Source organism: Sander vitreus, chromosome 17 (genome assembly GCF_031162955.1).
Source record: "Sander vitreus isolate 19-12246 chromosome 17, sanVit1, whole genome shotgun sequence".
NCBI lineage: Eukaryota > Metazoa > Chordata > Actinopteri > Perciformes > Percidae > Sander > Sander vitreus.
This window is the reverse complement of record NC_135871.1, coordinates 32,645,840-32,661,991: the sequence shown is the minus strand read 5'-3', so window position 1 is coordinate 32,661,991 and position 16,152 is coordinate 32,645,840. Positions and strand designations below refer to the sequence as shown.

Sequence of the window (16,152 nt, the reverse complement as noted above, 5' to 3'; positions counted from 1 at the left end):
TTAAAGGTCTATCTCTGTAGGGATCCATCCCATAATGTTGTCAGACACTTAGAATAATAATCTGAGTCTGTCAGCAGCAAAAACAGAACTTTTAGTGACTCTAACTGCTGCTGAACATTAGTCCTGTAGGGTAACATTACAGCTTGTTACTAACTGCTGCTGAACATTAGTCCTGTAGGGTAACATTACAGCTTGTTACTAACTGCTGCTGAACATTAGTCCTGTAGGGTAACATTACAGCTTGGTTCTGGTTTAATACTGGACCAGTTTCACAGATTGTTGTTATCATCAGACACTCAGACACACACGCATGACTTTGCAGTTATTTGAGTAACTTAGTTTGTTGTTTGAATGATTGCAGCGGCGCTGCGGTCGCTGCAGGAGGAGATGGACGGTCTGGAGGAGGAGAAGGAGAGCGAGCTGCAGGAGGTGAACGATGATCTGCGTGCGGCCCAGGAGGAGGTGCTGCTGCTGCAGGCCGAGGCCGAGGAGGCGGCAGCCGAGCGGGAGAACGACATCGCCTCGCTGCAGGAGGAGCTGTGTCGGCTGCGGGCCGAGCTGCAGCGTCTGCACGCAGCCGTGCCGAAGTACGAGCTGGAGATCAGCACGCTGAGAGCCGAGATCGGCAAGAAGAGACACGACACAGACGCAGGTAGGGCTGGGCGATATGGAGAAGATCCAAGGGGGCCAGCTTCTCCTCACAACGCGTAGCTCCTATGGCGCCATGTTGATGCTACCAAGCCATCACCTCCCGTTAGCATCCCGTTAGCATCCCGTTAGCATCCCATTGACTCCCATTCATTCTGACGTCACTTTGACAGAGAATACCTTTACATCTGAAGAGTTTAAAGACTCTATTTGTCCGTTGTTTATTTCTAAAGAAACACGACAATGTATAAAAGGCTCCATTACCTTGTAGCTCACGTTATGGCTCCGTAGCAGACGTTTTTATAACAATAGGCTAACGATTGGGTCATAACCACGAGACTTCCTGTCTCATAGTAGAGGAGTTACCGTATAGTACAGGAGAAGCTCTCAGGCAGTTTGGACTTCCATCAGCTGTTTAAGTGTAATGACTAATGTTAACTATCATTTTAGTGATCAATAATGAGCCTGTGTCTATGTTATCTCCTTACATATACCTACGCTCTCCGTCTCTGCTAGATTGGGAATGATTGAGATTTCTCTTGGCACAGCTACCAGAAGACTTCCAACTTTCAGAGAGGTCGCTCACATCACATCTACGTCTTCAAGCTCAGTTGGAGGCTGCTCAGTAACGCTCAGCGGGCCGGGGGGGGTGTCTAAATATTCAGATGCACCAATCAGGGCCAGGGGGGGGTGTCTAACTGCGTGTCAATCACTGCTCATGCACACGCATTCATTCTCCCTCGTGGGGGGAGGGGCTTAGGAGACCGTTTTGGGCTTTAGCAGAAAGGGGGGAGGGACTGAGAAGTTGTCGATGTTGACATTTGTTTGCTAAGTCCTGGATCTTCACAGTCCTCCCTACGGCACCTTTAAGTTGATCAACCTGGTAGTTACAGTGGTGTGAAAAAGTGTTTGCCCCCTTCCTCATTTCCTGTTCCTTTGCATGTTTGTCACACTTAAGTGTTTCGGAACATCAAACCAATTTAAACAAAAGTCAAGGACAACACAAGTAAACACAAAATGCAATTTGTAAATGAAGGTGTTAATTATTAAAAGGTGAAAAAAAATCCAAACCATCATGGCCCTGTGTGAAAAAAGTGATTGCCCCCTAAACCTAATAACTGGTTGGGCCACCCTAGCAGCAACAACTGCAACCAAGCGTTTGCGATAACGTGCAATGAGGCTTTTACAGCGTCCTGGAGGAATTTTGGCCCACTCATCTTTGCAGAATTGTCCTAATTCAGTTACATTAGAGGGTTTTCGAGCATGAACGGCCTTTTAAGGTCATACCACAACATCTCAATAGGATTCAGGTCAGGACTTTGGCTAGGCCACTCCAAAGTCTTGATTTAGTTTTTCTTCAGCCATTCGGTGGTGGACTTGCTGGTGTGTTTAGGATCATTGTCCTGCTGCAGAACCCAAGTTCGCTTTCAGCTTGAGTACACGAACAGATGGTCGGACATTCTCCTTCAGGATCTCTTGGTAGACAGCAGAATTCATAGTTCCTTTTATCACGGCAAGTCTTCCAGGTCCTGAAGCAGCAAAACAGCCCCCAGACCATCACACTACCACCACCATATTTTACAGTTGGTATAATGTTCTTTTATGAAATGCAGTGTTCCTTCTACGCCAGATATACTTGGACACACACCTTCCAAAGAGTTCCACTTTTGTCTCATCGGTCCACAGAATGTTGTCCCAAAAGTCTTGGGGATCATCAAGATGTGTTCTGGAGAAATTGAGACAAGCTTTGATGTTCTTTTGCTCAGCAGTGGTTTTCTCCTTGGAACTCTGCCATGCAGGCCATTTTTGCCCAGTCTTTTTCCTGATGGTGGAGGCATGAACGCTGACCTTAACTGAGGCAAGTGAGGCCTGCAGTTCTTTGGGACGTTGTTGTGGGGTCTTTGTGACCTCTTGGATGAGTCGTCGCTGCGCTCTTGGGGTAATTTTGGGCGGCCGGCCACTCCTGGGAAGGTTCACCACTGTTCCATGTCTTCGCCATTTGTGGATAATGGCTCTCACTGTGGTTCTCTGGATTCCCAAAGCTTTGGAAATGGCTTTATAACCCTTTCCAGACTGATAGATCTCAATTACTTTCTTTCTCAATTGTTCCTGAATTTCTTTGGGTCTCGGCATGATGTGTGAGCTTTTAAGGATCTTCTGGTGGACCTTACTGTGTCAAGCAGCTCCTATTTAAGTGATGCCTTGATTGTGAACAGGTGTGGCAATAATCAGGCCTGGGTGTGGCTAGAGAAATTGAACTCAGGTGTGGACAACCACAGTTATAGTATGTTTTAACAAGGGGGCAATCACTTTTTTCACACAGGGCCATGATGGTTTGGATTTTTTTCTCCTTTAATAATAAACACCTTCATTTACAAATTGCATTTTGTGTTTACTTGTGTTGTCCTTGACTTTTGTTTAAATTGGTTTGATGTTCGAAACACTTAAGTGTGACAAACATGCAAAGGAACAGGAAATGAGGAAGGGGGCAAACACTTTTTCACACCACTGTATCTTTACACATTTGAATCAGTTTACATGTGATATATGATGAGTATCTGCTGTGAGATGTGTGTGTGTTAATCTGAACTTGGTCTCTCTGACAGATGAACGTCACGACAACAAAGATCTGAAGCAGCAACGAGACACGTGAGTGGTCCAATCTTCACCGCTCTGTTTATATTTTTGTGTCTATGATAACCATAAACATAGTCTCTATGTCCACGACCTTCCCCGTCCTCTGTCTCTGTGTTGGGGTTCTATCCTCTGGTGGATTTGTGAGGACTATGGTTAACTGGTCCTCAGATCTCTGCAGGGTAAATCCAGACAGCTAGCTAGACTATCTGTCCAGTCTGAGCTTTCTGTTGCGACAACTGTAACGCCACGATTAGCCGTGAAGTGTAGATTCATGCCTGATCGCGCCTTCTCCTCTTCACTCTACAAAAGATGTGGAGGAATGTCTAACCATAAACAGACTCACCCTCTGACAGGTGTGATGACGTGTACCTGGCGGTCACTGACACCGAGCACGAGCAGGTGAAGGCGGACTCTTACATCACTCTGTCTCAGTCTGGGGACGGGGAACACCGGGGCCGAGCCTCAGAGGATCCTGACTCCCCGCCGGTCTGCAGCTCGGAGGTCGGCGTCCTGAAGGTCCAACTGAGACGAGCTGAGGAGACGGCTCACAAAGTCCAGGCAGAGGTAACAGAAGACAAAACTGACAAAAAACTGTCTGAAAACAGCCTCATATTTCCTCAAACAAACTAGGGATGCACCAAATCCAGATTTTTGGGGTTCAGCTGAATCCTGAACCCCCTGGTTGAGGTTCTGCTGAATCCTGAACCCCCTGGTTGAGGTTCTGCTGAGTCCTGAACCCCCTGGTTGAGGTTCTGCTGAGTCCTGAACCCCCTGGTTGAGGTTCTGCTGAGTCCTGAACCCCCTGGTTGAGGTTCTGCTGAGTCCTGAACCCCCTGGTTGAGGTTCTGCTGAGTCCTCGTCCCGTCCTCAGTCCATGAACACAGTCAACACATTAATGAAGTAAACAGTGACTGTCCTTCCTTTGCCGTACCTGAAGTTGCTGCATTCTGGCTGCTGTCTGTAGATTCCTTCATGCTCAGCTCGTATTCTTCCAGATGTTTCATACCAGATGTTGTAACAGCGGTGATGTTGTGTATTGTTTAGGGTCCTCGCCACCACCAGACTAATCAGCATTGCAGATTGAACATGTAGCTGGACTTGAATGGCCTTCTTTTGACTGAAAGTACTGCCAAACAACCCTTTTTCTGCTCACCAGTTCCATTTCCACTTCCTCTCAGCCTGCTGCATTGAAGCTCCACCTACGTAAACACCTTCCTGTAATCAACGGCGCCGTCATCACGGCGACCAGCGTAGCGCGGAGTGACAGCGTAGCAACTGAACCCCGTCAATAAGCCCACTATTCAGCCGAAGCTGAATCCTGGATTCGGTGCATCCTTGAACAGAACCACATAAAAACACAAAGATAAAACACAAACATAGACAAATCCAAAAAGATTATTAATATTAATATTTGTGTGTATTGTCAACAATATTAAATGTGTCAAACTGAATGTTCTCTGAGATTAAAATGAAGCAGGACTGTAGATTATTAAGGTCACACCTGCATAAAGCCACAACCAATTCATTTGAGAGTAGTGTATAGAGTCGATTTCTCTATTCTAGAAATAAAAAATATATTGATCTTCACCAAAACAAACTAAAGCAGAAGATACCTCCGCCATGATCTGTGATTGTCTTTTTGTCAGTGTGACGGGTTGAAGGGCGAGCTGGGCGTCCTGCAGCAGCTGTACGACAGCAGCCAGCGGGAGCGAGCGGCGCTCCAACAGGAGCTGCAGCGCTGCAAGGCCGAGCTGCAGAAAATGGAGGGCAGGAAGTCGCAGGTGAGAGGCCAATGGTCGATGGCTCAGGTATAAGGGGGATGGGGGGGTGTTCCAGTCACCTGTATGTGATTCCTGACTTTCCTGATGCTTTTGAAATCTGTTTTATTGTCTAAAGCCCTATTTGCACGGGATAAGTATTACCTAGTGACCTCGAGTCATTTGTAATAACTGCGGAGGTCGTCTGTGATCTTAAAGCTGCAGCAGGTGAGACTTCTAAACTCCCTGTCTGTCATATCTGCTGAAACTGACCCCATGTTCCAGTAGAACTACAGGAAGCAGGTCATTAAAAATAAATAAAAGTCTGGCTCCTCCTACAGCCTGTAGTACCACCGCTCCCTGTTCAGATGCACCAATCAGGGCCAGGGGCTTCAGTACTTTAAGCTGAATATTTCAGCAGTTTAGTCAGTACTTTAAGCTGAATATTTCAGCAGTTTAGTCAGTACTTTCAGCTGAATATTTCAGCAGTTTAGGCAGTACTTTAAGCTGAATATTTCAGCAGTTTAGGCAGTACTTTAAGCTGAATGTTTCAGCAGTTTAGTCAGTACTTTCAGCTGAATATTTCAGCAGTTTAGTCAGTACTTTAAGCTGACTATTTCAGCAGTTTAGGCAGTACTTTAAGCTCAATATTTCAGCAGTTTAGCCCGTACTTTAAGCTGAATATTTCAGCATTTTAGTCAGTACTTTAAGCTGACTATTTCAGCAGTTTAGTCAGTACTTTATAGTCAGTACTTTAAGCTGAATATTTCAGCAGTTTAGTCAGTACTTTATAGTCAGTACTTTAAGCTGACTATTTCAGCAGTTTAGTCAGTACTTTAAGCTGAATATTTCAGCAGTTTAGTCAGTACTTTAAGCTGAATATTTCAGCAGTTTAGTCAGTACTTTATAGTCAGTACTTTAAGCTGACTATTTCAGCAGTTTAGTCAGTACTTTAAGCTGACTATTTCAGCAGTTTAGTCAGTACTTTCAGCTGAATATTTCAGCAGTTTAGTCAGTACTTTCAGCTGAATATTTCAGCAGTTTAGTCAGTACTTTCAGCTGAATATTTCAGCAGTTTAGGCAGTACTTTAAGCTGAATATTTCAGCAGTTTAGGCAGTACTTTAAGCTGAATATTTCAGCAGTTTAGTCAGTACTTTAAGCTGACTATTTCAGCAGTTTAGTCCGTACTTTAAGCTGAATATTTCAGCAGTTTAGTCAGTACTTTAAGCTGAATATTTCAGCAGTTTAGTCAGTACTTTATAGTCAGTACTTTAAGCTGACTATTTCAGCAGTTTAGTCAGTACTTTTATAGTCAGTACTTTAAGCTGAATATTTCAGCAGTTTAGTCAGTACTTTAAGGTGAATATTTCAGCAGTTTAGTCAGTACTTTAAGCTGAATATTTCAGCAGTTTAGTCAGTACTTTAAGCTGAATATTTCAGCAGTTTAATCAGTACTTTAAGCTGAATATTTCAGCAGTTTAGTCAGTACTTTAAGCTGAATATTTCAGCAGTTTAGGCAGTACTTTAAGCTGAATATTTCAGCAGTTTAGTCAGTACTTTAAGCTGACTATTTCAGCAGTTTAGTCAGTATTTATAGTCAGTACTTTAAGCTGAATATTTCAGCAGTTTAGTCAGTACTTTAAGCTGAATATTTCAGCAGTTTAGTCAGTACTTTATAGTCAGTACTTTAAGCTGACTATTTCAGCAGTTTAGTCAGTACTTTAAGCTGAATATTTCAGCAGTTTAGTCAGTACTTTAAGCTGAATATTTCAGCTGCTTATCCAATACTTTAAGCTAAATATTTATATATCTTACATAACTGCAACAGCTAGTGTTCAGGTGCTACAGCTGATATATTCTTTTATCATGATTTTAATTTAGTTGAGCTTCTCCACACTCTTTCCACGTAGCCCCAAGTACAAGTACAAGTTGCCCTGGTTTGAGAATCACTGGTCTAACAGCGTCTTGGTAAAGTTGGTACATTACTGTGCCGGGTGTCCGGTAGAAACACAGTTTAGAGTTTTAAAGAAATGTTAACAAGGTCCGACATTTCTCTGAGGCGTTAAAGGACAATTCCGGCGCAAAATGAACCTAGGGGTTAATAACACTTGGGTACCGAGTGGACCGTTCTCTGGGATATGTTTATATGTTTTCACGAACACCGTGCTTGAGCCATGTTACTGGTTGCACAGCGTTCATCGTTCGACTGGTTGTGACTGTTTTCCCAAGATTGCGCCTGAACGGTACTGTCTTTATAATCTATCTTTTTAATAAACTGTACACTCAAAAAGTTCTCAATGCTTGGGTTAACATGTAGGGACCCTCCTTATGCTACCATGGAAGTGTGGTGCTATTTTGAGCCTTGTTAGTGGTATAGAAATAGATTTATTTTTACTTTTGCATGCCCGACGACTAGCGTTATAAGTTAATTAGCGGTTAGCGCTAAAACTGAGCACATTTGATTAGCATGAAAACAAATCCCAGGGAACGGTCCACTCGGTACACGTGTTACTAACCCCTAGGTAATCTTGTAAAATAATCAAATAAAACAATTCAAGGTAAGTGCGACACCGACACACACTGAAACCTGTTTGACGATATTCTTCAAATCCATGATTTGTACCATGATGTCTGTCCGTGTGTAGTGTGTGCATGCGGGTCGATAACAGCTTTGCTGAAAGTTTCTCCGGTCGCCTCATCTGTCATTGTGCTTTCTGGTCTGCAGGAGCTTCAGCTCTACTCACGTTGCTGGTTTTTGAGAGTTTTGTTGTGTCGCTGCTGGGCAGTTTGTTTTCGTCAAAGCAGTCATCTGTCTGTTTCTACTTCTGCTCAATTTACAGCTTCCTCCGTATACAGCCTTCAGGAAACTATGGGTTTATTCACTTATCAAATGATAAGAAACGGTAAAGTGTACTGACAGTGAAGGTCCATCTGATTGGCTGATAACAGATCATGTGTGGAACATCTCCTTCAGTCCAAACATACAGATGTGGATTCTGTTTGCCTGATCTCACTACTCTTCAGAGGTGTGAACAAGATTTCATATTGGACTCTACTAGTGTCACAAAAGGACTTTGACCCCAATGACTTATGACTTCACAAAGACTTGAGCCCCAAAATAACAAGATGCAGAGGAGTCTTGAGACGAGACTTGGGATTGGGTCCTGGATTTGCCTGTTTTGAATGAACACTTGACTTGTGGATCCAAACAAACAACAAACTTGGAACTCAACCTGGGATTTGAGGGGCAAGACTTCAAACTAAATTGTACTTGCATTTAGGGCGATCAGTCAAAACTTGAAACTTGACATGGGACTGGAATTGGATTTTTTTAAACTTTAGACCTGTGATTTGCGTATCTAAACTCCAGAGCGGGACTTGGCTTTCTCAACTGGGGACTTGACTGTCAATACTTAAGACTAGATGTAGGTCTTGGCTGTCTTAAGGCTCTGACACACCAACCCGACGTCCGACCGTCTGCAGTAAAGGCAGTCGGACTGATCAGTCGGCTCCCTGAGGTAAAAAAAGTGCCTCAGAACACACCGAAGCGACGCCGACTTGAACGTACGTTCTGCGTGTGCGTGAGACGTAATACGTCTCTATAACAGCAGGCGGCGCTAATACTTATTGTCGGCCAAAAAATGAAAACCGGAAATGACGGAACATCTTTTTAGACCTCGTAAACACAGAGCACGCTGTCGTCAGTCATTGTTTTCATCAGAGAGTGCTGATAGTACTCAACAGAATTATTGTTGTCATTACTCGCTGAACGGAAGAAAATACGATGGCTAGTAATAAGAAGATACTGGCGTTGTCAGCTCCGGTTCTTGATTGGCTAGTCAAGGGCTAGCACTCCACCAATCAGATTGGTCATTGAGTCCGATTGCCCACTGGCCGATTCAACAAGTCAAATCGGCCCAAATGAAGGCCGACGGCTCCTCCGACTGACGACGGCACGGAGCACACCGAACAGACTCGAGTCACTGACCTCGACAGACTGTCCGACGGCCAATAATCAGGTTGGTGTGTCAGCGCCTTTAGACCAGACTTGCTGCTAAACTGCCTTGACTTAGGACTTGACTTGTGAGTTGGCATGGGACTTGAATGTCCAACCTTGAGACTTCCCTGTCTTGACTCTGGACTTGCTACTTGACTTAAGACTGCAAACCGGACAAGGGAGGTTTAACTTGAGGCTTTACTCGGGACTTACCTGTTCTGACTTGGTACTTAGATCTTCACTCGAGACCTGAGACTAGACTCTGGACGTCTCAGAGACTTGACTTGGTGTTGGGTATGGAACTTAAAACTAGACTTGGAACTTGAATGTCAAGACTTGAGACTAAATTTGGGATTTACAAGTCTTGACTTGGGATTTCCTTTCTTCATTTGGGAATTGACTTGAGGTTTGACTTGAGATTTGGGACTGTTTTTCTTGACGTGGGACTGGACTTGTAGCTTGAATCAGGACTGGAGTGTCAAAGCTTGAGACTTAACATGGGACTCCCTCCTTGAGACTTTACTTGGGACTTGTCTTAAGACTTTGGACTTGCCTTCCTGAGATTTGACTTGATGTAGGACTGGACTTGAAGCTTGACTAAGGACTTAAGTGTCAAGTGTTAACATGCAAGTCTCGACTTGGGACTTGTAAACAGCGACTTGTTCCCACCTCTGCTCCTCTCCATTATTTCATTCACTTGTCCTCCATAGTTGTAGTTTACCTCAACGTTAACCTTTTACTCACACTGCAGTGCTGCTGATCGAGTCCATTGTAAAGGCAGCACTTCATAGTGTCGGCAGAGATCTTTAAATGACAAGATGTAGATGTTTTTAACTTTACTCTGGTGGTGATAAACTGCTACCGAAGCTTTCCATCTTGTCTTTTACCATCTTTGAAGTTGTTCTCTAATTGCCTGCTCTTTCTGTTTACTTCCTTCATCGTCATGTTTTTATCTGTTCACCGTCACTTTGCACAATAAACTTGATCAAATGGTTTTTGATGCTCACCCTGCCTGCTAATCCACCTGCTCCTCTTTTCTTTTTCTATGCATAATTTTATGCATTGTCTTCTGTTTTTGTTTGCTCCCAGCTCGCCTTTCCTCCCGACACGTTCTGACTAGGGATGCACCGAATCCAGATTTTTGGGGTTCGGCCGAATACCGAATCCACTGGTTAAGATTCTGCCGAATCCGAAACCCAATACCGAATCCGTCGTCTGGTTAACACCAGTTTTTAGCTGTGACTGTCCTTCCTTTGCCGTACCTGAAGTTGCTGCATTCTGGCTGCTGTCTGTAGATTCCTTCATGCTCAGCTCGTATTCTTCCAGATGTTTCATACCAGATGTTGTAACAGCGGTGATGTTGTGTATTGTTTAGGGTCCTCGCCACCACCAGACTAATCAGCATTGCAGATTGAACATGTAGCTGGACTTGAATGGCCTTCTTTTGACTGAAAGTACTGCCAAACAACACTTTTTCTGCTCACCAGTTCCATTTCCACTTCCTCTCAGCCTGCTGCATTGAAGCTCCACCTACGTAAACACCTTCCTGTAATCAACGGCGCCGTCATCACGGCGACCAGCGTAGCGCGGAGTGCAAGCGTAGAGTTCAGCAGAAACCCAACCCCGTCAAAAAGCCCAATATTCGGCCGGATCCGAAGCCAAATCCTGGATTCACTGCATCCCTGGTTCTGACTTTAATATTCTGATTATTTTATGGTTTTATTTTCTCTTACACGCCCCTGTCTTCATGCTCCCCTACACTCCTACCTTTTGTCTTTTTCCCAGAACTGCACTGGTCCGTCTGAGCCCCCTGTTCTCTCCATCCCCTTCATAGGAATGATTGTTATTGTGGCCTTGATTTGGTGCTGGTTGGAGGAGCTGGTGCTGTAGAGGGGACCAGGTATGGCCACGCCCTTCTTTCTCTACCGCTAGACGCTCTGCTTCTTTTAGCGTCCGAGAGTGGCTGAATCACTGGGTTGCAGCCAATCTAACAGCCTCTATAGAGTTTCGTCTCCTCTGTGACAGTAAACTGAATATCTTTTGAGTTGTGGACAAAACAAGACATTTGAGGACGTCATCTTGGGCTTTTGGGGAAATTTTCACAATTTTCGGACATTTTAAAGACCAAACGACTAATCTATTCATCCAGAAAACGATCCACAAAGATGAATCAACAATGCAAATAACTTGTAAGTTGCATCCCTGTGATGTACCGAAGTGTTTAACCGAAACAGTTTTAATGTAACCTGATTGACACAACATGCGTCGTATTTATTTTTGTAAACGTGAACCAATTTGAGACGGAAAATTCAAACTTTGTGTCATAACATAGGACAACTTTTAGTAAAGGTCTCAATCTTTCATATTTATTCTTACTAATTCTTTTTAATGATCATATGTCAGTTTTTAAATATCTGAATGCTGCGACACAACATCAGCATCTTCAGATTAATCCACTCAGAGAGTTATGTTTGTGAAAAAGATTATTTAATCCAATAGAAAAGCAAAGTCCTTTCCCTAACCCATCAGACATTAATCGGAAAAAATGTCTCCTGAAACTGAGACTTTCTTCACTTGTTAAATATCTTTTAAACTGACAAACATCATGTGTGTAATTCATGGCTCAATTCAAACAGGATCTAAACTTTATTGGTCTCAACACGTTCACTACCGGACACATTTAAGTCCCACGGTGGACACAGGAAGGGGCGGGACTTCATCGTCTCAAACCGAGAAGCAGTGGCAGCAAAAACTGTCCTGTTAGTAGTGTCCTGAGGAGTCACAGGACAGTGTCTGGGAGTCACAGGACAGTGTCTGACTGTCCCGGGACAGTGTCTGACTGTCCCGGGACAGTCATGGGAGTCACAGGACAGTGTCTGGGAGTCACAGGACAGTGTCTGACTGTCCCGGGACAGTGTCTGACTGTCCTGGGACAGTCATGGGAGTCACAGGACAGTGTCTGACTGTCCTGGTACAGTCATGGGAGTCACAGGACAGTGTCTGACTGTCTTGGGACAGTCATGGGAGTCACAGGACAGTGTCTGGGAGTCACAGGACAGTGTACAGGACAGTGTCTGGGAGTCACAGGACAGTGTCTGACTGTCTTGGGACAGTCATGGGAGTCACAGGACAGTGTCTGGGAGTCACAGGACAGTGTACAGGACAGTGTCTGGGAGTCACAGGAAAGTCCTCAGGACACTACTAACAGGACCGGACAATTTTTGCTGCCTCTGCTGCTGCTCAAACCTTTTGTTGTTAACCGTGTTTCAGAGTCCAGGAGTCTTTTCTTCACTCACGTTATTTCATCTCTTTCTCCGCAGAGCGACACTAAAGGCTGGAATTTGGCGGTGGCAGTTTTTGCCGTGGCAGCCATTGTAGTTCTGGTCGTCCCCAGCTTCACCCGGGCCTGAGAACTACACAGGAAGTGACCTCACTCTGGGATTGCCGTCACCCATCCAGCTCATACTGTACACGTCGCTGTCCTGATGTCTGCTTGTCGCATCACCGAGACATTTTAACCTGAAGGCCACAGACGTCCGGGAGTTCTAGAGGGGAAAGCAATACCAATTTTTAGACAATAAAACACGCAGTCGTCTGCAAAGACTCAAAACTCTCCCTGCAGCCCGGCGCTGTGCAGGTCAGTTGGTTGATTTGTTGATCGGCCAAGGGTCGAACTGGAAGTCGTCGTTCTGCTTTGCTTTTAAAACATGTTTAGTAACACTTTACTTGAAGGTATCTACATAAGAGTGACATGAACCCTAACTTAGTTTATTAACAAAAACAGGATTTCCTTAGAGCTGAAACTGCCGTATATTATGTTCCAATTGATTGATTAAACATTTGGTTTGTAAAACCAAAAGTTCTTTCTATTTATAAAAAATATCACACAGAGAAAAACAGCAAATGTATTGTTTTTCAATGATCAGTTGATTATTTGTTGTTGGAATCGTTCCAGCTCTTAAATTCTTTGCCTTATTGTTCCGTGCTGGATTAAAATAATAATTTGCACTCGCTGAGTTGATGACGGAGATAGCTGTACCAGATGAAGTTAGTCTTTTAAAAGGCCTACATTAACTCTGCTTTAGTCCTGCTTAAAGCTGTATATAATCATGTGTTTGTCTAAAACAATTACGTTAATATTCATAACTTTTATAACTTTGGATGCACCAAATCCAGATTTTGGGGGTTTCTGCTGAATCCTGAACCCCCTGGTTGAGGTTCTGCTGAATCCTGAACCCCCTGGTTGAGGTTCTGCTGAATCCTGAACCCCCTGGTTGAGGTTCTGCTGAATCCTGAACCCCCTGGTTGAGGTTCTGCTGAGTCCTCGTCCCGTCCTCAGTCCATGAACACAGTCAACACATTAATGAAGTAAACAGTGACTGTCCTTCCTTTGCCGTACCTGAAGTTGCTGCATTCTGGCTGCTGTCTGTAGATTCCTTCATGCTCAGCTCGTATTCTTCCAGATGTTTCATACCAGATGTTGTAACAGCGGTGATGTTGTGTATTTTTTAGGGTCCTCGCCACCACCAGACTAATCAGCATTGCAGATTGAACATGTAGCTGGACTTGAATGGCCTTCTTTTGACTGAAAGTACTGCCAAACAACCCTTTTTCTACTCACCAGTTCCATTTCCACTTCCTCTCAGCCTGCTGCATTGAAGCTCCACCTACGTAAACACCTTCCTGTAATCAACGGCGCCGTCATCACGGCGACCAGCGTAGCGTGGAGTGACAGCGTAGGGTTCAGCAGAAACCCAACCCCGTCAAAAAGCCCAATATTCAGCCCAATCTGAAGCTGAATCCTGGATTCAGTGCATCCTTGGTTATAACCTTTACATTACATGTCATTTAGCTGACTTACAATTGCTGTATATGTCAGAGGCCGCACACCTCTGGAGCAACTATGGGTTAAGTGTCTTGCTCAGGGACACATTGGTTGATGTATCGCAGTGGGAATTGAACCCACATCTCCCACACCAAACGCATGCGTCATATCCACCACGCCATCACCACCCCACCCAATTTAACAGATTTATTTTGTAGCATGTGAAAAACAGCAGATCTAAGAAAATAACCAGCTTTATTTGACCTATATCTCTCCTGACAGATACATTTAAAATGTCTGTGTTTGTTTATAGTACCAAACACGTATAGCATGTACAGCAGTAAGAAAACATTTTTCTTTTAAACTGTTGTTTGTTTGTTGGAGCCAAATCATTCCAATTAGAGATTTTTCGTTTCGTCTGACTTCACTGTGCCAGTTTTAAACTGCGATTGTGCCAGACTTGCTTTAAATTATAGAGGAATATTTCTGCACATCAGATGCAACAGATAGTTTATGATTTCCTTTTTTTGAGACCGATGTTTTTCTTGTCCCTCCCTCAAAGCTGAAAGAGCAGTATAGACAAGTGTTGATGATGTTAGGAAAGAAGAGTAACTATATGCTGCTATCATCTTATTTAAACAGATGTTTTATTTAAGATCTCAAAGACTGAAGAGTAACGCTTTTCGTGAAACGTTAAAGATTGAAAATTGTTAATTGTTTAGCTTGTATACAGCCCTATTCAGACGGGATTCATATAATATAAAATCCCTCGCATGTGAGACTCCCAAATCCCTCCGCTGTCTTCTGTTGCAAATAGACGAGTTTCAGTTTTTAAATGGATCCTGATTCATGTTTACATTTAAGTGGTGACCAAATAATCATAGAAATTATAATCAGATCAATGACTGTGATCCTTTTTAGGTTGGAATCAGGTATTTAGGTTAAACCTCTGAGGTCTGAGGGCATTTTCACATATCTTCTTAAATTTACCTTTTCAGGGTATTTGCATATAACTGATTCCCGTGTTTTTCAAATCAAAATGTTCAGAACAAACTCAGCTTTCCGTAGAGTGATGTCCAAATCTGTCCCAGAGCAATGCGTAGGGTTGGGTACCGAAACCCGGTGCTAATACGGCACCGGTGCCTAAAGGACCGGTATCTATTGGACCAACTTGCAACGCAGATTTCGGTGCCTCATTTCGGTGCCAATTAAATGCCTTCTGCGCTGCTCTCTGATGCTCTGAAACAGCATCGCTGCACGTGACGCTAGCTAACTCTACACAAGACAGCAGCTAACGTTAGCCTACCGTTAGCTAGCAGCTGGATTAAACACGGTTAAAATGCTGACAGCTAAACGGTGTAAAGTGTGTCTGTATTTCACTGGAGAGGATCCAACACCGGGACGTAACAGTGTGCAGCTGCCTGGGAAAATCAACACAGACGGTGCGTTCACTTGAAACTAGTAAGCCTCGTGGTGCATTCAAAGTTATTGTAAAATACCATATTCCCCTATTTTTTTAAGTATTGCACCATTTTCAAAGTATTGTTTGAGCACCGGTTTCGGAAGAAAAACCAAACGATACCCAACCCTAGCAATGTATGGAGAGAACATTTGGCGCTAAAGCTGAAATGTTGAAGTTAGCTTTTTGAAATTCCTCAAATCTCTTATGAAAACAAACCTTAACTTATGACGTGTTGTAAGAATAGTTTTGAGCTTGAAATGAGTTTACCAAAGTCTTTAGGTTGTACATCATTAAAATAGTAAATAAATGTCGCTTGTAACGTCGCTTTTTGAGTCTGAGTTCTGTCGAACATTGTTTGGGCGCGCCCGACCGTCTTCCATCCTCAGAGGGTTAAAAACAAAAAAAACCTCTTTTAATTGTTTCAACTGTCTTGTTTTGTGATGACGCTTGACCAATTGTAAAATCTTTAAAATAAAAGACATTCCAGTTTAAATACAAGCACTAGAATAGAATAGAAGACACTTTTTTGTCCCCGAGGGGACATGTGTCTTGGACGTAGTCCTACAATCTGTTGCTTCACAACATAAACAACAAAAAACATTCTCAGATTAACATAAAATACAAATACAATAAGATAAAAACAACATGACAGTGAGGTCAGCACAGCGTCCTACGACTATAGCCATATAGCCAATATTGTACTGAACTGTGAAATGAAGTTATTGTGACAAAGCAGGCCTTTAATAAAAGGTAGCAATTTGATAAAGTGATATATACAGTATAGTGTGGTTAATAACAGGACGTTGATTAGTATACAACAGGCCC

The 16,152-nt window shown here is 43.5% G+C and overlaps 1 protein-coding gene across 1 annotated transcript in view; it reads left to right on the top strand.

The window, feature by feature from the left end:
* Nucleotides 1-15,828, top strand: part of LOC144532098 (uncharacterized) — a gene marked incomplete at its 5' end in the record, with an annotated part of 16,420 nt that extends 592 nt beyond the window's left edge. The window contains 5 exons of the mRNA XM_078272646.1: nucleotides 362-652; nucleotides 3,255-3,297; nucleotides 3,639-3,849; nucleotides 4,932-5,066; nucleotides 12,361-15,828. Coding sequence (XP_078128772.1) covers nucleotides 362-652; nucleotides 3,255-3,297; nucleotides 3,639-3,849; nucleotides 4,932-5,066; nucleotides 12,361-12,450 — 770 coding nt within the window. The remainder of the gene's footprint in view (nucleotides 1-361; nucleotides 653-3,254; nucleotides 3,298-3,638; nucleotides 3,850-4,931; nucleotides 5,067-12,360) is intronic.
* Nucleotides 15,829-16,152: the final 324 nt, after the last annotated feature.